The sequence below is a fragment of the Geotrypetes seraphini genome, chromosome 15 (assembly GCF_902459505.1).
Source record: "Geotrypetes seraphini chromosome 15, aGeoSer1.1, whole genome shotgun sequence".
Classification (NCBI taxonomy): Eukaryota; Metazoa; Chordata; class Amphibia; order Gymnophiona; family Dermophiidae; genus Geotrypetes; species Geotrypetes seraphini.
The window spans coordinates 25,297,105-25,318,550 of NC_047098.1; the positions used below are offsets into that span (position 1 = coordinate 25,297,105).

Here is a 21,446-nt window from a genome sequence, read left to right on the forward strand (position 1 = left end):
TGCATGAGATCTATGTGCATGCACTGCTTTCAATGCATATTCATGGGGGAAATTCTGAAAACCCGACTGGATTGCGGCCCTCGAGGACCGACTTCGACACCTGTGCTCTACACAAAAAGAATTTAGGGATAATTGTTTGGGTATCATTGTGAAAACACATTAAACTGAATATTCTGGGGCTGAAGCTGGATGACATAAGGCAGGGTCACTACATTCTTGATAAAGGATCCCTCTTCTGATGCGAGTTGCTATTTAGAGATGTGGGAAACAGCTAGAGGTTAGAAATTATACAATCAAATGTGGCACTATGGCTTGTCACAAGGAGAAATTAGTTTTCATCTGATAATTTGCTTTCCTTTAGTCCTTCCAGATCGGCCCAGGGAATATGGATGGGTTCTCCACACCTATCAGCAGGTGAAGACTGGATTCTTTAATAAGCCAATAAATATCTTGTACATTTCACTGCCAGAATTTTACTATGTTTCCCAAGTAAGGGAGTGGAAAAAAAAATCCTGCACCTTTAAAAATATATATATAAAAGTCAGGATAAACAGTAAGAGTAGCCAACTCCTCGCAGAGCCAAACACTGAAGCAAATATACAAACAACTATACCCCCTTAAAAAAAAAAAGAAGAGGAACACAACACTGGGTGGAATCTAAGCTGGTCTGGAGGGACTAAAAGAAAACACATTAACAGTTAAGATCTAATTTGTGATCATCTCTAGGAAAAGGTAACTAAAGTCACTAGAAACAAAAAATGAGGTTTTAATGAATTCTGTTAGAGCAAACAATTTTTACTAAAACATTCCAAACCCATCCTTTTCTTTGAAAAAATAAAATTACTGAAGTTCTAACATGTTACTTTTTCAGACTGCTTATGGACCGAAGACATGAAAAATCAGCTCCTCAACATTTTGGATCTTCTGCTTTAGTCACCTTTTCCCAGACAACCACATTTCTCCTTCCTTAATGTCCTTCCAAAGAGACCCTTAGAAAACTAATGGAGGGACCCACAAAGCCCCATGGTTAACACATGCACTCTAAAGATCACATACTGACAAGCCTGACCATCCACACTGTAGTGCAGAACAAAGATAAATAGACTGTTGCTCTACAGCTATGTAGAGGTGAGACCACAGAACATTGAACCTCCTTGGCTAATCTGGCACTGCTGGAATCGCCTGTCTACTTTGACATTCAACAAATTGAATGATCCAATCTAATAGACACCATGGACAAAAGACTGAGCAGACGTTTTGGCCACAGCTGTATCAAGGCATCAGTGCCTTCCCAGCTCCTGTCCTTCCTGTGATTGAAGAACTGCAGAACCATGGCATTCTTGTAAGTCACCATCATGTCCATCACCAGTTCGTCCCACTGGTGAATGATGCAGTTGTAAACTTTGACTCAGACTTCATTCCCCTGGATTCAAGGCATGCCTGCTGAGAAAATTTGCTATGACATTTTCCATGAGGAACCACCTCCTTGTATTGCTCTATGGTATGGCCGCATCTTAAATACTTTGTGCAGTTCTGGTCACCGTATCATTAAAGATATAGTGGAATTAGAAAAGGTACAGAGAAGGATGACAAAAATGATAAAAGGTAAGATTAAAGTGACTAGGGCTCTTCAGCTAGGAGAAGAGACAGCTCGGGGGTGATATGATAAGAGGTCTATAAAATACTGAGTGGAGTGAAAAGGGTAGATGCTAATCACTTGTTTACTCATTCTAAAAATACTAGGACTAGGGCCATGTGATGAAACTACTAAGTAGTAGATTTAAAACAAACTGGAGAAAATATTTCTTTACTCAGCGTATAATTAAACTCTGGAATTCATTGCTGGAGAATGTGGTAAAATCAGTTAGCTTAGCAGGGTTTAAAAAGGTTTGGATAATTTCCTAAAAGAGAAGTCCATAGGCCATTATTGAGATGGCTTGGGGAAATCCACTGCTTATTCCTACTTGGGACCTGGGCTGGTCACTGTTGAAAACAGGATACTGGGCTTGATGGACCTTTGGTCTGTCCCAGTATGGCAATTCTTATGTTCTCCTCTGCCAATTGACATAAGTGACCACTGTGGTGGTGTCAGACAGCACTGTTACCGCCTTGCTTTTGAGAAGGTCCTGAAATTTCTGAAATGCCAAGTGGATAGCTATGGCCTCCAATCTACGAATTGATCAGCACCTCTCCCTCCCTGGTCCAGAATCCCTAAGCCAGATGACAGAGAATGGGCCCCCAGCACTTGAGGCAGCATTGGTTATCACCACCATCCACCGTGGTGGATCCAGATACCCTTGGAGAGATTGGAGGAGTGTAGCCACCATTTCAAATTTCTCTGCGGCAACTTCATCTCAAAGGACTGTGATTAACATCACCATGTGGAAAGAAGAGATTGCTGTAAAGGTCTCATATGAGCTCTGACCCATTGGGTCACTTCCAGCATAGATGCCATGGATCCCAGGACCTGAAGATAGTCTCTGGTTCTCAGAAATTTACTGTGTAGAAGTCCCAGTATCTGGTGGTATAGTTTTTGAATCCTTTCTGCAGGAAAGAAAACTTGGTCTTGAAGCATGTGAAAAACATACCCCCTCCCCCCCAAGTACTTCAAGGTTCTTGAGAGATTGACTTTTGGGCATGATTAACCAACTTAGGGATTCCAGTTACTGCACTACCAGTGCTGTGACCTTACAGCTCTCCTGGTTCAACTTTGCTCACATCAACCAATCATCTAAATAAGGATGAACCAGAACTCCTTCCTTGTGAAAAGCTGCTTGCTTTTACATCATGACCTTGGAAAACATTACATGGAGCCATCGCTAGGCCAAAGGGTAGAGCACAAAACTGATGCCACCTGAAAACAGCGAAGCAAAAGAATCTATGATAAGCTTGACAAATCAGGATTTGACGACATGCCTTTGTGAAATTCAGAGAGGTCAGAAATTCCCCCAAATGAATTGCTATAATGATGGATTTAAGAGATTCCATATGAAAATTGCAGACTCAGAAATGATTGACCCCCCTTGAGATTGCAAGATATGCTGGAACGTCCCTTACTTCTTTGGAACCACAAAATAAATAGTTATGACCATTTCCTAACTAGCCTTGTGGAACTAAATACTGTACATGGCCTGAAACTGGACTAGCCTTTCAAGGATGACCCTGACTGCCTCCAATTTCATTTGAGACTGACAAGGAGATACTAGAAAGGTGATAGAGAGGGTGTGTGAATTCTAGGACATAGTCATCACGAAATGACATTAAGGACCCGCTGGTCCAAAGTGGTTTGGGCACCTTGTTGGGTAAACTGAATGGACCACAGTGTTACACAGAATTCCCTTAAACAAGCTCCTACTGTTACTAGAGGATGGCTCCAACACCTCCTTTAGGAAGTATGCTCATGTTGAAAGAGAAACCTGCACCAGTGTCTCTACCTTCCTGCCCCCCCTCCCCACCTCAGCTGGGACCACTAGAAATACAGAGAGAATTGAGGGCCACTAGATCTACTAGGATGACAACAGAGGTCTTAAGCGTAAGATTTAGCTGCTGTGAAGCCTCATCCCAGGGATTTAGGACAGTTCTCCGGCAAACAAGGCACCTCAGTGTCATCTAGGCCAGTGGTTCCCAACCCTGTCCTGGGGGACCACCAGGCCAGTCGGGTTTTCAGGATAGCCCTAATGAATATGCATGGAGCAGATTTGTATGCCTAGCACCTCCATATATGCAGATCTCTCTCATGCATGTTCATTAGGGCTATCCTGAAAACCCAACTGGTCTGAGGGTCCTCCAGGACAGGGTTGGGAACCACTGATCTAGGCTACACTCCAACTTATCCAACTCCTTACCAAATGACAAGGATCATCAAAAAGGAAAAACGTACTCAGCTTGGATTTGGAAGCTTTATCAGCTGACCAGCTACAAAGCCAAAGAGACCATCTGGCTGCTACTCCTAAGCCCACAGGTTTCGACAATGCCCTGAAGAGATCATATACAGCATCTGCCAGGAAAGTGGAACCATCTCAAGCTTAGGGACCTCCTAGTCTACAACTGAGAAGACATCCACTAGTCTGACCAATACCTTCCTCTGCCCTTCAAAATCATACCCTAGCAACTAGGCCTCCATAGATAGTTGCCTGTATTGCAAGGAGACATCAAAGCTGTGTTTAAGAATACTCTCTATCCTGCAATCAAGGAAGGTCTTTCAAGGCCATACTCTTAAGCATGGCAGTTATTTTAGTCACTCCAGAAACTACTGTGTCTACTATGGGAAGCTTAAGCATCTCCTTAGTCTGCTCTGGAACAAGATACAGCTTGATCATTGATTGTGCTAAATGAAAGGGAACATCCAGAGAATTCCACTGAGCCTGAATGATGTCTCTTGACAACTTTTATAATTCCCTTTACTAGGGGGGCTACCTTCCACATGGATTCTCTTTAAAATTGAGGATGGAAGACACCAGGGAAATCAGTTCATTTAATTATTTCCTATGAAAAACTCTGAGATAATTCATACAGCCAGGAATGACCTCCAAAGGATTCTCCAGTTCCTGATCCTCCAACACTGAGCCATGGTTCCCTTCCTCCAGAAAATACTCATAATCCATTAAATCTTCAGAGGGCAACAGAATGAAACTCCTCCTCTCCCCTCAACCTCTATCTCTTAGAAGCAGAGGAAATCTGCCAGGGAGAATCTGGTGCTAAAGTATTTCCTGCTGAGTATTAGCCCTTTTTAGACAAAAAGCATTGTACATAACTAAAATAAATTCCAGGAGAAACCATACAGCTCTCCTGACCTGCAGGAGAAAGAAAAGCCAGATCAAGCCATGGAGGCTGGAGGGCTACAACAGTACAGGTTCCAAAATGATGTTGGTTCCTACTGAAATCAGGACCATCAGCATCAAGGGAACAGATTCCTTAATTGCACTGACCAACTCCTTCAGACTCTGCAGCTGTGAAGAGCTCTGCACTGAAGGGACAGTAGAACTGGCTGCCTCTGAACTACACAAAAGTTACAGCTGCTAGTAGCACTGAGGTGCTGATGCTCTCCTGCAGGGCACCTCAAGGGATTATTGTTCATGGCTCCTTAGTATGCAAAAAAACTGGCATTAGAAAAACTAAGGCTCTCCATCAATATCCGCAAAGGCGGATCTGTGAGGAGACAGTCCAGGATAGCAACTATGCCAGTCAGGTCTGTCTTGCCTTTGGTGTCATTTTTGTATTTGTTTTTTGTGGGGATTTTGTCTCAGTAACTGTTCCCCTGCAGCATTAGAGGCTATCCTCCCGTGAGGGAGCCAAGGCACAGAGCAGAAAATCAACTCCCTAGCAGATTGGCAGGATGGGGTGAGAGGGACTTGACCACTCAACTGTAGCACCTCCAGGGCACTGGAGAACCCTCTCGGGCTCAGTCCCAGCAAGGCAGCCTGCAAAAGGTAAAGTGAGCACAGAAACCTTTTTTAAAAAAATAAAAACTAGAAGAGTAATATCAGAAACCTACCAAAAAGAAGGATCTAGCACCTGCTCCTCCACACCGAGAATGAAAAGCTCACCATGTCTACCACCTGCTGGAGAGTGAGAAATACCGATTCTGTTAAAGACTTAACAGGATATTTATTGGCTCACTAGCAAATCAAGAGTTTTCAGTCTCTACCTGCACTACCATCAGTGTTCTCTAGGCCAGTCTGGAAGGACACTCAGGAAAGTGCTCTTAGTTATAGATGCAGAGCATTTCTATGACCATGGCACCGATGAAAGTAGATAGCCTAACTTGTTATATGATCTTGTACATAGTATTTGTTATAAAGTAGATATGTTTTTATATTATGCAAGGAAAACTTGTTAAGTGTTGTATATTTTATGGCTTTACATTTGTTAGTATAGTCTGTACAGTACAGTATTGCCATTCCAGGGATACCTGGGGTGACTTGCAGCAGTACAAGATGGTACTTGGTGTCTGCCACAATCTTCCTGTTGGATTGTCATTGACACAGCTGTGGATTTTGTTAATATTCACCATGTCCAATCCATTAAGTTAGCTGTTTCTAGTGTCTAGCAGCAGTGTACAACTTATTTGCCAAATCCATGCTCAGTTGATGCCTGTGTATGAACACATGGCTCTTTTCATACCAACTGCACTAATATACAAGGTGAATGCTTCTTGTAAAACCTTTCTGAAGGGAAGAAAAAGCTTATGAAGTGACTACGTGTATAGCAGTGTTTTTGCCCACATAAAATTTGACAAGGGACTCTTATGGGGACAGGGAGCCAATCCACATCTGTATTTATATATGAAAGTATTTCAGAAAGCAGCCTGCCTTAACTTTTGTGTATCCCCAGTGGGTTTAATATGTATATTCTAATGAATGGAAGTAGTTTGTTAGGCAGAGAAGTTTTACTTATGGCAGTGAGTACTGCACTGCCTTTGTCTGTTTCATTACTGCACTTCTGAATTGACAGCGCAAGGACCCTTTCTGGTTCACAATAGGAATTCAGGATGGTTTATTCTGTTTAAAATGGATATGATAGTTATACAATTTTGGAAATGTTTACAGAATTTTGTATACAACAAATTAGGTGACAATCATAGATCTGCAACAAAAATGTGTATTTTTGCCTGGGATTGTTCTTTTAATTGTGAAAGACAAATCAAGGTGGGGAGATTATTCATGAAACATTTTTTCACTGAACGAACAGCCTAAGTTTTTAGTTGTTCAAGACATAATTACTAATTCTGCCTGTCTAAACCACTTTTTCTGTGGTTACAATCAAAGCGGTTTTACTTATTATATACAGGTACTTATTTGTTCCTGGGGCAATGAAAGTTAAGTGACTTGCCCAAAGTCACAAGGAGCTGCAGTGGGAATTGTACCCAGCTCCCTAGGTTCTCATGCCACTGTACAGGTCTATGTACATGCAGATTGCCTTTCAGTGACTATTTTGATTCACTTCTCAGGTTGGTTAGCGAATAAAGTGTGGTGCTAAAGCCCTGTAAAATGGCTGAAGAACCTACTCAGGGGCTGATTTAACAGTTGCTGTTATAAACAAAGACACATACAAAGTATATTAAATTATTTTGTAAATTACAGGTTTTTTTCTTTTTGCTAAAAAGTTTTGTACTTGGTGTTTTTTTAAAGCAGGCTTCTAGCAAAAGGCAGTAGGCTAATGTAATCGCTGCAAAAGTTTATCGTTTGTATATATCTGTGAAGATGGATGTGTACCTATCTAGTCCAATTCCATGTGTGCCAAATGGAAGTGCTCTTTCCATTTAAAAAGAACTGAAAACAGCACTGCAGGTGGCCATGTGACCTTTCAGTGAGTTGCTGCACTTTACCTTAGTTTTATTGAACTTATTGTACCGGATAACGTATATACTCGATTACTGGATTTTATTAGCAGGACCTACCTCCTTTGCCTGCTGCTTCTATCCTCCCCCCACCCCCTGTGATGACTGGTGCTACTGTCTTCCACCTCGACTACCACTGCCCTTAGCGTTCTGGTACTAACTGAAGCACACACCAATTGTTCTATGCCGGGCTGGCGCAAGGCCTTTAGCTTGCCAGCTCTCACTCTGGGATTTTGAATAGGGTGAAAGCCGGTAGGCTTTGAGCATGCACAGATGCTCAAGGCCCTGCACTAGTCCAGCACAGAAAACTTATGTCAGCTTCAGTGAGCAGAATAGTAAGCACAATGCTGGTGGGGGTGGTGCACAGCAGTAGCACCGAGCTTTAGGGAGAGTGGAGGACAGTAGTGCCAATGGGGAGGGAAGGGGAGGGGAGTGGTGGACAACAGCACCAGTCATTGGGTGGGGAGGGGATGACAAAAGTGCTGTCATCAAGTGCGTACTCAAATATAAACTGAGATACCAATTTTTGAGCCTTTTTTGGCTCAAAAAATTCTCGGTTTATACTTGAGTATATACAGTACTTTTATAGTTTATTATTTTGGCAATAAATACATTAACAAGAGTATTGGGGCTTATTTCATTATTTATATAATGCAACCTGTATGCTAAAATTCCTACTGTCTGAAAGCCTACTGGGATTATTAGGCATCCATTGTAGGTATAGGGCTGTAGCTATATTATTGCACTAACTAATCTTTTTCCTGAGTCCAGAAGCAAAATCTGTTTTTCCTTACTACACATGGTGACAAGATCAGTATCTATTAACTATGATGAAGGTACAATGTTAGGTATAAGTTATTCCAAGGTCTTTTTTCTGGGGCAAAATGTGCTTGTTACTTGGACTCTCTGAAATAGTCATACAGTTACAGAATCAGAATTTTATTGTAGTTATGATGGAACTGACCTATCACCAATACATAAATCTGAAACACATTACCCACAGTGGCTACACAGCTATTAAATTTCACACTTTCTTAGGGAGTGTGTTTTAATGTGATCAGTTTTAGGCTAAACATAGCAGCTAGTGAAGTCAATGGAATGATTAACCTTCTACACACTGACAGCAACAGAGGACAACCATCACGCATAAGTTATGTACTCCCAGTTTACTTAAAACTAGCAGTTATATTACCACATAAAGGTAGTTAAAATTTATTAAGAAATCTAAAATTTTACATTAAAATAACTAAGCAGCGTATACACGTGGGTGTTTCCAATACCCCCTGCCATCTTTCAAGTATATGATCTACCTGGAAAGACAGCATTCTACTCACTCTTGTCCTGCTTCACCTATGAGGTGAAAGCTGGGAACACAATGTACATTCCCCATATTGCAGTATGGAACATTTCAAGCTCCAACAGCTTGCATCTAGATTATAGAAAGTCTAATTTACTTCATCCATCTAAGAAGGGTCATCCTCTGACTTACTCATGGATTCTTTTAGTCTTTTCATGATTTTATTTTCAACCACTTTCTGGCCCACAATTAGACATGTAAAATCTAAACTAGGACGTGCCTAAACTCAACACATATTAACTAATAGATAGCAGTCACCACTGTGGGGGGTATAATTCATTTTCCTTACTATCTAGAAAACCCTTCAATCATCCATCTCCCAGTCGGATAGGGTTTCTTTGATAATCCACTGGCCTAAAGCCAAGCATTCTTGGAACACATTATCAACTTGATTCACAAGATTCTTCATTTTATACAATTTACAACTATAATTTCACAGGCAGAAAAAATAATATTACTAAAAATGTAACCAATCCACCTAATACACCAATAGCACAGGTTAATGTACAAGGAACTAGAAAGATCATGCTGGAGTGTTTGCTACCAGCTAGGAACCCCAAAGAGGTGCTCATTTCCTCCCTCTCCCCACAAACCTTCAGAATGCTCATTTACTGAGAGTAGTAGGTGGCTGAAGACAGGTTATGACATCTCTGTTTTTTTTCTGACACAAAATATTAACCAGCATACAGCCACAACTTTGCATACTATGAAATAAGTGGCAGTTCAAGCTATGGCAGGAACCCCCACACCATCCCACTCGGCCACAGGAGCATGTATGCTCTACTACTCACCCTCCAAATGAAGCATGAACCAAAGGTTAAGAGTAGCCAACTTTGGCTCTACCAAGAAAAAAAATGCCTTTCCACCAATGTAAGGACATCTGCTTCCTCTGCAACAGGGGAGTCCAGATGGCTGTGTAAGCAAAAGCGGCCACTCCGCTTAGCTTAACAATTCTTGGGCCACATAAACCCAAAAGCTTGATTTCACTAGCACAAATGACATAATTACAAGGATTCCAACATATTTACAAATTTGTAAAAAGTATCTTTTACATATTGACCCATTTCTGCCACTTGTCACATGCTTTAAATTTGGAGAAAGGAAAAGAAACCAGGAACTGACTTTAGTCAGAGACTCCAAATGCCAACAGTGATCAGGAAAGAGGAATGAATCCAAAGCAGATCCACTGGGCAACGAAAAAGTCCAGCAATGTGTGTGCAAACTTTATCCATTGGAAGAGTCCCTTATGCAAGACGATGAAGAAAAAGTGCACAGTGGGGCCAAGGGCAAAAAAACACAGTCCTAGTCCCAGGGAATGCTACAGGCAAAAAAGGGGTCAACTACACAGAGTAGTAGAAACTAGCCAATACAACACAAATGTTTGTGTAATATGTCTCAGATGTATTCCTGGGAAGAATGGAGTGTGGAATAGTGTTGTCTTCTAGAGACAATGGAATGGAGGTCTTGAAATCAATAGCTGAGAGTTGAGTCATCCCACTCCAGCTGCTGCTGTCTATTAACATTCTGTTGATCTTCCTGTTCACCTTCCTCCTCTTCACTGCTTTCTGATTCTGCACTGGTGATGTCTTCTTCTTCCTCTCCCTCCTCACTTTCCTCTTCTTCTTCCTCCTCTTCCTCCTCGCTGCTGTGCTGATCTTCATAGGTCTGTGGAACATTCAAACATATTAACCTCCAGTTACTAATCTCCCTTCCATCATTATGGTGATATATATAATCATAACTTATAAAGCAAGCCTCAGATCCCTATTTGTAACACATTTGTTACAGAACTCGAGAAACAGAAAGAAAGCCAAGAAACATTATAGAGGGGCTAGGCCTATAGCTCATCAGATGTGGCTAAGGAAGGGAGGGAAGAAGATTGCTAGGCAGAGAGCAATACTGAAGTATACACTTCTAAGTGTTATCTGCTGTTACCAACACATTCTATGAAGATAGGAGATCGGAGATAACTGAAAGAGTACAAGAGAATAAACATTTATGTTGTTTGAGGCATGAGGCTCAAAGGCAGTCCAGAAGAGCAACAGAATCTTCTGTATGGCCGCTTTCTGGTTCCTGCAATCCGTCAACTCAATCTTATTGGGTTTTTCTATTGGAAAATACGCTGGACTTGTATTTGCACCCCTCCAGGTATGGCAAGACATGAAAGCACTGCTAACACATTTTGTAGCACTTGACTGGGTCCACCGCTGACCTAATACCCTGGAAAGTGAAAGCAGAAACCACCTCCTTTATGATTTTCTGGGTTATAAAGAGAAGTATATGCTGAAGCTGATTAAGAGAAAGCTTGCTCAGTTCAGCTCAGTTGGATTGCCATTAGATACATTTTAAAGCCTTGCATGGCATTTACATAAATGTATAAATGACAGTCTCAGAATGGCACTATTTATATGTATAGATGGCCCAAGTTGTCCACATTCATGTCTTAGGTATGGTATCGGTGGGCCAATGAGTTAAATTAACTTTTATCTCTTGGTTATCCAAAACATGGAAACAATAAAAACAAAATTCTATATGCACAGTAATGTCACATACATTTAAAATTACACTTTTAAAACTGCCCATGGACAGCAAATATTGCTAGTTACAAAACTGATGATGTCACCAATATGGAGCTCATTCAGGTCTAGCCTCCCAGAGCTCAGAAAACTTTGGAAAATGCTTTTTGAGCCTGTACAGGCATTCCTGTATTCCACTGAATGACAATTCCCTTCAGGCATTTTTTAATCACAGTCTATCAAGTTATCACTCAGTTATCTAAGTTAATTTGAGCAAATTTCCTTTCAAAACTGAGTAAAATATAACCCATTTGATTTACCAAATGCCAGAAACTATATCACAGTTTAAATGCTACTCAAAATACTAAATACTTTTGCTCTGACTCTCATAATAAAAGAGATAAGAAGCTGTAAAAATCACCAGAGGATTAAACCAAGGCATTCTTGAGCCAGTAGAAAAGGCATCTATAACGAGCATTCCTCCCTGGTGCTGATAATACTGTCTTTAGAATGTCATCAAGTTCAAAGGCAGGGTGCTCCCTAGCACTAAACTCATAGCACTGATGTCACTTCCTCCTCTGGCTGGGAATGCTGCAGTGCTGGGAGAGTATCAGACATATTTCCATGGGCAGACAGCCCCACCCATTCTTGAAACTTGATTTAAAATGGTCTAGGTTTGAATGGAGTCCAACAGTGCTATGGCAAAGACAGTGATACAAGTCTGAGCATCACAACACTAATAATGATTACAGAAGGAACCCTAGAAAAGCACACTTACCTGTAACATGTGTTATTTAAGGACATGTTGGTGATGTCATCGACAGAATCTGGCACAGACTGTCTAAAGTGAACTGTCACTTTTAAGAACTTAAAGGCTGCCCATACTGAGCATGCGCCTTCCCGCCGACTGCCATCTCAAGGGACCATCAGTTCTGTAACAAAGCTAAGAAACCAAGAAGGGGAGGTGGGTGGGCTTTGAGAATATCTATCTGCTGTCCTTGGATAATACCTGTTACAGGTAAGTAATGACAGATTAGGTTCTTACCTCAGTAATCTGGGTTCTATTAGGATACACAAGAGTCCATACTTGAGCTGTTGATTCCCATTTACCGCAAACTGTAGAAGGACATCCCATTAAGGTGGAGCACAGTACCCTCCTCAGGAATGGTATACTGAACCTTAGGATACTCTGTTCATTCTCGTGAGCATACTGCAAAAAGCTGTCAATCACAGCTTTCAAAACCACCTTCTTCTTACAGGAGTCTGCTGCCCACTTCAATTCATTCTAAACCATGCAACCGCCACTGAGCCCAGAACCTGTAGGTAGTGCCTGGCTGTGACAGGAGATTCGAAATTTGCTCCCAAAGCTTCTGTCTGCTTGCCTCTGGTAGAAAACCTCAGCCATCTGATGTATTGAAGAGAACTCCCAGGAGAGTATCCTAGGAGAGGCACACTGGTTAAAGCTATAGCCCACGCTGCTCCTTGTGACCCTGGGCAAGTCACTCAATCCCCCCACTGCCCCAGGTACATTAGACAGATTGTGAGCCCGCCGGGACAGACAGGGAAAAATGCTTGAGTACCTAATAAATTCATGTAAACCATTCTGAGCTCCTCTGGGAGAACGGTATAGAAAATTGAATAAATAAATAAAGTATTCCAAAGAATGAGTGGGGAACAATTGGCTCTTTTGAAAGTTTACAATCCAGTCCAGATTCTGCAAAATTTGAACAACTGCAGACACTGCTCTTTCTCCTTCTTCTTAAGAGGAGGCTCTGATGAGCCAATCTAGATCAGGATGAACTAGCCAGCCGCCCTGAGGAGATGAGCTACTACCACTACCATCACTTTGGTGAACATCCAGGATGCCATTGCCAGCCCAAATTGTAGAGCTCAGAATTGACAGTGATTCTCCAACACGTGAACTCTCAGAAACTTTCTGTATGCCAGGAAAATTATAATGTGGTGATAAGCTTCTGTCAAATCCAAGGTGGCCAGATCTCCTGGCTGGACTGCTGCAATGACAGACCTCAGTCTTCATCTGGAAATGCGGAACACTCAGGGCCGCATTGACATGTTTGAGATCCAGAATGAGCCTCCAGTCGTCAGAATCTTTCTTGGGCATGACAAAGTATATTAAGTATCTGCCCAAGCGTTCTTCCAGAACTGGTTTTATGGCTTGAATATCCAGCAATCTGTTTAATGTTGCCCAGACTTGCACAGCCCGATCAGGTCGGCCCAATGGAACATCCATGAACCAGTCAGTCAGAGGATATGCAAACCATCTAGTAACCTTCTCTGACAGTATCTAAGACCCTAAGATCTGTTGTTATACTTTCCCAAGCCTTCAGAAAGTCCGAGAGCCAATCTACAATTTTCTGCAGGGTGGCTGAAGACCTGGCATTATTGTAGCTTCTTGGCTGCTGGTTGTGGCCCAGAGGACTGTATTTTGAATTTTCCAACTTCCAGAATATCTCTGACTGGATCTTGATAGGTTCTCTGAGATAAGCCTCCTGAGGCATACTGGCAAAATCTTCAGGACTCCCGAGAGGAGCTCCGGTTCTGGCTTCTAGCCACTCAAGGTCTGCTGTCCGGTAAGGACTTGGGATGACGATCTTGCACACTGGGCATAAGATCATCCAGGCCTTTGCCAAAAAGCATCTGTCCTTTGAAGGGCAGCCTGCTAAACATAGCCTTGGAGTTGAATCCCTCGCCCATGATCCACAGCATGCGTCGGGCAGAGATGGAATAAGCAGAGACTCTCACCATGACTCTAAGTACATCATAAAATGTGTCAGCCAATAGTCCACCGCTGCCAGTACGAGTTGAGGTAATGGCTCAGCTGATGTCATGTCCAGGGTTCACAGCCGTGTGCTACAAAAGAAGCAGCTGACACTGCCTTAACTCTTAGGGCTAAGGCCTCAAACTGCCTCCCGAGGACCGTATCCTTTAGCACAACGCCCTCACTGGGTAAGGAGTCACCTGTACCACCAGGTAGTCTACCTTTGGCATAGCAAACATTTGCTGGAACTCTTGATCCATAGGATATGTTTATGTTTATTAAAATTTGATATACTGCCATAGTATACAACTGTTCATGGTGGTTTATAATACAATATATCAAAAGAAAAGATCTATCTTTAACAGAAATACCATTTTATGTTGTTGTTGTTTGCAGATTCTTATGCAGATTAATTCTTAAATCCCACCCGGAATAGATAAATACAAATGATCAATAAATACGGTCATTCTGAGGAATGTCCTGCCCAAATGCTAGATTGAAAAAAATGCTAGATTTCAAAAAATGTTTTAAAAGCTTTAAAATTCATTTCCAACCAAATCTGAATAGGAAGCTAGTTCCAGAGACTTTGATGCTAAATTTAAAAAAACACCTTTGAATGGGTAAATTCCCATTTACTCCTTCTGACTGATGGTAAAACCAACCTAATATCTTGTAATGATCTTAATGTTCGTAATGGAGTATATGGAATGGTTATAGCCTAGTCATGGCTTTCTCCCCTTTGTAGGGAGCCTTCTGGGACCTCCAGGGCTCTGTAACCAGGAGTTTCATGTCTGGGTGCCATGGAAAGGAAGTGGGCTTAGATCAGACACCTGCTGAGGCAGATCAATATTGAACTCACAAAGAGACTCAGTAATAATGTCTGGTAGAGCTGAAGTCTTGAACAGCCGCCATATGGAGGGATCCTCTCCCAGGTCTGCGGCCAGGACTCCATTCTGATCCTCAACACAGGAGGTCAAATTTCCCATCAGGGAAGCCTTGCTTTAAGACAGTAAGGGGATCAAGACTGAACTTTCATCCCCTGAATCCCTGTCTAAAGATACATAGAAACATGATAACAGATAAAGGTCAAATGGCCCATCCAGTCTGCCCATCTGCAGTAACCATTATTTCTTCCTCTCTCTAAGAGATCCCTCGTGTCTATCCCATGACGATCCATTGGGCCAGATGAAGCAGGAGTAGAACTTTTAGTTTTTACCTTTTTTCCCCATTATACAACGGGAAAAAAGGAAATTACCTTAAATATCCATGTAACTGTTCTTACTCTTACTCATCTATATTCCTCATAACACAGAGGATCTAGAATCAGAAAATAATATTAAATATTGAACTAAGGCCAGTACTGGGCAGACTTGCATGGTCTGTGTATGGCTGTTTGGTGGGGGATGGGCTGGGGAGGGCTTCAGTGGCTGGGAGGGTGTAGATGGGCTAGAGTAGGTTTTAACAGAGATTTCGGCAGTTGGAACCCAAGCACAGTACCGGATAGAGCTTTGGATTCTTGCCCAGAAATAGCTAAGAAAAAAATTAAAAAATTTAAATTGAATCAGGTTGGGCAGACTGGTTGGACGATTCAGGTCTTTATCTGCTGTCATCTACTATGTTACTATGTTTTATGTTACTATGATCCAGGAAGGAAAAAAAGATGTTGCTGAATCTCCCATGGGCTTAAGCAATCTACTCCAACTTCACCAGGACAAGTATCACCTCTTACTGTTCAGAGGTGGCATCTTTTTCAAGTAGAAAATAAGGACCTCAATGCGTCATCAGGACGACTCCATAGATGCCTGATGGTAATGGCCCTATCAACTGCTGCAATCCAGGAAGAAAAAAAAAAAAAGATGTCGCTGAATCTCCCAGGGACTTAGGCAATCCACTCCAACTTCACCAGGATAAGTATCACCTCTCTTGTTTGCATATTTCTCTCTTTAGCATGGGAAGCATCTGACTTACACAACTGTGTACACTGAGGCTTAAGAATTTTTAATGCTACTTTATGTACAAAATGTTTGATTTCTAGAATGCATCCTCATTATTTTGCTAAAACAGATTGATAGAATTAAGCATTGTAATCAAAAGTAGAATTACATAAACAATGTGCATACTGACAATTTTTATGAGTTCATTTTGTCTGTACTTTGTTTATTCCATTTAATCTGTAACATTTCTAATCTGTAACATTTCTAAAAATTGTAAACCGCATAGAACTTCACGGTCCTGCGATATATAAACTGTTATTATTATTATTATTATCTGCAGTATTTCCCAGTGTTCAAATTTAGTAACGATGTATATATTTATAAGCTGATTTGAGTGCATGCATACTCACTTGCTAGGTGTCTGTTTTGATAGTGATCTCATACTTTACCTCCATAGGATTGACGGTGATAGTCAGGGCAGAGTCATCCCAGTCCATCTCATTTTCTTTTCCACTATCTTGGTCTCGTATAGTCTTCTGGTGTGCAGCTCGGATGCGAAATACTCCCAGAATAATCATGAAAACCAGAAAACTGACACAAACCACGATAACAATGGTGGCAGCACTGGGAACAACTAGCGCAAAACCCAGAAGAAACAAAAAAAAAACAAAAAAACCAGACAATGACAGATCCTCTCACAAATCAAAGCCAGATAATTCTACTGATTCAGGACATCTAGTACAATATTCAACTGGCTCAGGACATTTATATTCAAAGCATTCTAGATTTACATTAAAGAAATATATTTCTGACCCTAATAGTCTTTTTAATGTTAAGAGAAAGACTTTAATGGAATTTAGACTACTGATGTCCCAAAGAGTAGACAAGGCCACGGTGAGCTCTGGTATTACAGAGTAGGACATCCCTTGGAAAAGAGCCAGGGCATTTGAAGAGTTTTCCTATTGAACTCTAGCCCTTAGAGTCTCTTTAAGCTCAGATACTAAGAAGGGTTGGGCCTTACTATGCTTAGATGCAAGACTGTATATATAATCAAAGTCTCACTTGATGCTCTGTATATCCCTCCCCCATACCTATTCCAATTTTAATAATGTGGAAAAAAGGGAGAAGGAAGTGAAAATATTTAAGAAAAGGGAGCATGATAAGAGACAAAACATAGGCAGATATACAAATTATTCCTACATCATTTAACACAAACAAGAATGGAATAATAAAAGCCATAGCCTCAACTAACTTCACCTTTACCTGAGGATGGCTGGGGGTTAGCCAGGTTGTGTCCAGAGAGATCCACAAAACTGTGGTGCATTGGATGCACAAACTGAGGCTGGGCAACAATGTGATTTGGATGCTCTGCCGGACTGGCACTATGTATAACATTCACCTATGTACAAAGAACATTACTAAGTTAGAGGTCAGTGAAGACCTCCCCAATTAGCTACTTCTGACATCAGGTATAGTTTAAGGAAGCCAATCAGAAGTTAAGACACTGAATGCAGTAACTGTTCACAATTCAATTCCTACTTACTAAGAAATTAGTACTATCCCAATTCTTGATTTGGGATTGACTGATGCTTGAAAACCAACTTCCTCAGACTACTGCATATAGCAGATTGGAGATGCAATTCATAAGTGTAGAAAAACCAAATGCAAATACCTTCATGGATGCTGCATCAGAAAGCTGCTCTGGGATAGTATGCCTGGATTTTGTAACCGGTGCTGTTGTCAGCGGCCGCCTTAAAAGCAGCCGTCAATAGCATGTGAATCATGTGATGGCATCGGTACAGAATCATGCTTCCAGCAAAGATAGGCTTCGGAAATGTAGGCAGGGCTTTCCAGGCCTACATTTCCAGTGCCTACCTTTGATGTGAATCGTGCCTCCTTAGGCCGCTTAATGCTACTTCCGGCGTTAACCACACCCACGGTGGCATTAGGTAGCCTAAAGCACCCATGGAGGCGCAATTCTGGTGATGTTTTAAACGGCGTATTTTTTTTAAAGAACTTGGGTGCTTACTGGTGCCTACAAAATGGGTACTGGTTAGAGAATCTGGGTCTATGTGGATTTAAACAAACTCTTGCAATGAGAATACAGTACTACCCCGAAATTTGAGGGGGTTCCGTGAATTTTGAAAAACCGCAAATGCGGTTTTGTGTCTGTCAAAAGGCAGGAGAGGGCAGCTAGGGCGCCTGCGGATTCAGAAAATCATTTGCGGTATGCTCTGACCGCCACTGTTACTAAAGTCAGGATACACCAATCCTGATTGACACACAGCTCCTGATTGGGGTAGCCTGACTTTAGCAGAGGAAGAGGCAGTTGGAGCATACTGCAAATTCACAGGGGAACACTGTACTGTTGTTCAGTTTAAGATTAGAGCTGTCTTAGGGAACATTGTGCCATTAATCACCACAACTTTTCTGTGCCTTCTTTTTCACCTTTTACTGTTGGTTATTATTTGCTGAAATATATCATGGAGTGCTTTTAGAAAATAACCCTGGGTGGACAAAGCTTAACAGTCTTACCTCCACCTTAAACTCATTACTGACATAGCGTCCATTCAGCTCTGAGCAGACTAGTTTGAACTTTCTGTCAAACAGCGAGACTGTGTGCCAGTTTCTGTATCGGATTAAGTGCAGAACCTCCTCATAGCTAGTCATGGTACCAACACCTGTGAAAAGGTTAAATCAGGAACAGCAATAAAAAGGGGGACCATACTTTTATTTAAGAACAGCTCCTCTTTTCCTTGCCTTCACTCTTCACTCTAAACCTCCTTACAAATGCATGTTGCTATGCTGAAGAGACTGAGGCTAGGGAGGTTAATTGAATACGAGGAAAGATGTTGTATATGTGCTGGGACTTGTTTACCTGTAATGATCATGCCAAGGCTGGAGCTGCTCATCTCAATGCCCTTCTGTTGAAGCTGGGACATATCCACTTCCAGGCTCTCCTGCTCCTGGTTCAGCTCTTCTCCCATCACCTTGACTTCACACATGTCTAGATTGTGCATAATTTCTTCAGACACCAGAGACTCTTGAACTGAATAAGGCAAAAAAAGAAAACTATTATACAAGGCTGAAGACAATTGTAGCTGAGCATCTAAGGCAGCATGGATTTATATATCCTTTTTAATGTTTCATTTCATAATGAACAAGGATCTGCATATTTGTCATACCGTTTAGTAAGTAAGCTGCAGGTCAAGGGAAAGGGGATGAGGAAAAAGGTTAAGAACATAACATAAGAATTGCCATACTAGGACAGACTGCAGGTCCATCAAATCCAGTATCCTGTCAACAATGAGTAAAACATATTATCCTAGGACAAGCATATTCTCACTTGTGGGTGACATCATCCATGGAGCCCAGTATAGACAGTATTAAAGTGTACTGTCACAATTTTTTCAAAGCCTTGAGACTGCCTATACTGTGCATGTGCTGGTGCCTTCCCGCCTGACGTCAGCTTGTGGAACCATCAGTTCTTAGTTTTCCGCAGAACTAAGAAACTGTTTCTTGGAGTCTCCCCAAGTGCGTCAAACTTTTGAATTTTTTGCCTTCCCATTCAATTTTTCATTATTTGTGTCACAATCTAAGAAAAGGTACTAAGTCTTAGTGCACGCTTACTTGAGAAACAAGGCAACAATGTCAGTTAGGTTCTATTTATATGTAAAAAATTTGTTAATTGAAATGGTATATCTCTGGCAAATGAAATGATAGAAAGATGTGGTTTGTTGAATTGAATCAGCATCTTCTTGATTACTTAGCCAGCTGAATAATTCAATTTCTAAGACTTGGTCCCTTTTCTTGGATTATGACACATTTTGCTTTTGTTCGGTTTAAAATTGTTTTTGATTTTTCCCAAATTTTGCTTGGGGCTTTCATGTTGGGAATGTCGATCCATTTTCTTTTTAACATTTACTCAATTGACCCTTCTAGACTATCGAGTTCTTTGACCTCACGTTAGTGGTGTTCCCCTCGATGTCCAAGACTTTAAGTGACTTTAAGTGGCACACACGGTATAATTGGACTATTCTGGCAAATGACCCATACAACTGGTGTATACAGTGCCTAGGTCTGGAACACTATGATACTGCCTGCACCTCTGTTCAAAACTTCAAAAGGTAGCTAAAAGCCAGGCAAGCCCAATACGAAAAGCCTATTGGGAACACCAAGAACATCGACAATGTCTGCCAACTCTGATGCCAATGCTCACTGAGCACCTTCGACATTGACACTGAAAGCATCGATGCCTTGAACAACAATGCCTCCTTTGCCTTCTTCAGGGGAAATTCATAAAAAGGCTAAGTACAAACATCCTTCCCCCTCCAAGCATGCCTCTGAGTTGTCTAAAGCAGTGTTTCTCAACTCGATCCTGGAGTACCCCCATGCCAGTCAGGTTTTCAGGATATCCACAATGAGTACCTATCTTACTTATAATTTTAATGCACTAATATATTCATTGTAACCCGTTCTGGGCTCTTTTGGGAGGACAGGCTAAAAAATCGAATAAATAAATAAATAAATAAAATATGCATAAAATACATTTGCATATAATGGAGGCAGTGTATGCAAATCAGAGGCGTTAGCCTCATCAGAGGAGGTGAAGGGTCAATTGTGGCCTACTTTTCCGCTCTGATGGGTGACTAATTCGATTAGATATCTTGGCATTAATTTAATACTTGTATGCTGCCAATATGGAGGTGCTCTTGAATCAGACTAAGGAGCAGTTTCAGGCATAGAAAAAGACCTCACCCTCTCGCTGATCGGTTGAGTAGCCTTTTTTTTTAAAAAAAAAAAATGTGATCTTTCCTAAATGGCTATATATGCTCCAAACACTGCCTTTAAGGCTATTGAAATGAGATTTAAGAGGGATGGACTGATTGTTGACATGATTTTTTTTTTGAGTAACAAGAAGTCAAAGCTTAAGTTTGTGCATCTCGTGGGCTCTTGGAGGCAAGGGGGCTTGGGGATTCCCCACTTTGTGAGATATAACTTAGCTTGTTTGCTGTGACACTTGAAGGAATGGATGCTCAAAGAAGATCACCAACCTCTCTCCGTCTGAAAGAGGCATTATATGCCCCATATTCGATATACTCTTTACTACACTTGCCACATAGTTCCCTCCCATTGGAATTACGTCAAAGTGTTCTTTTGCAATCCCTGTGGGTTGTTTGGCACTTTCTGGTTTGCTTACTTGGGGGGTGGGGGGGAGAAAATCCTGCAGTGACTGATCAACTTCCAATCCAGGGGAAGTGGTGTTTGATCTGGGGAGGGAGAATCTTGCCTTTCAAATATGGGCAATGCTTGGGGCTGACGCTGATTTGATAGAACACTTGGAGGAATCTGAGCAGTTGAAACCTCTCACGCAACTCCAGGAGATTTTGGGTGTAAGTTAGGGTAATACATTGCATATTGTCAGATTAAACACTATCTTGTCTCACTATCACAGGAGTTATTGAGAAAGAACATAGGGAGGCATGTGAGAGATTTCTTTGCAGATTCTGAGATGTCTAAT

At 41.5% G+C, this 21,446-nt stretch overlaps 1 protein-coding gene across 5 annotated transcripts in view; it reads right to left on the reverse strand.

Annotated features, from left to right (window-relative positions):
- Positions 1 to 6,478: 6,478 nt before the first annotated feature.
- Positions 6,479 to 21,446, reverse strand: part of CLSTN1 (calsyntenin 1) — a 117,862-nt gene continuing 102,894 nt past the window's right edge. For all 5 annotated transcript variants that reach the window (XM_033921645.1, XM_033921643.1, XM_033921647.1 and 2 more), the window contains 5 exons: positions 18,804 to 18,974; positions 18,461 to 18,606; positions 17,189 to 17,324; positions 16,375 to 16,559; positions 6,479 to 10,361 (listed from right to left, as the gene is read on the reverse strand). In XM_033921645.1, the coding sequence (XP_033777536.1) occupies positions 10,167 to 10,361; positions 16,375 to 16,559; positions 17,189 to 17,324; positions 18,461 to 18,606; positions 18,804 to 18,974 (833 nt within the window). In that variant the 3' untranslated portion in view covers positions 6,479 to 10,166. The remainder of the gene's footprint in view (positions 10,362 to 16,374; positions 16,560 to 17,188; positions 17,325 to 18,460; positions 18,607 to 18,803; positions 18,975 to 21,446) is intronic.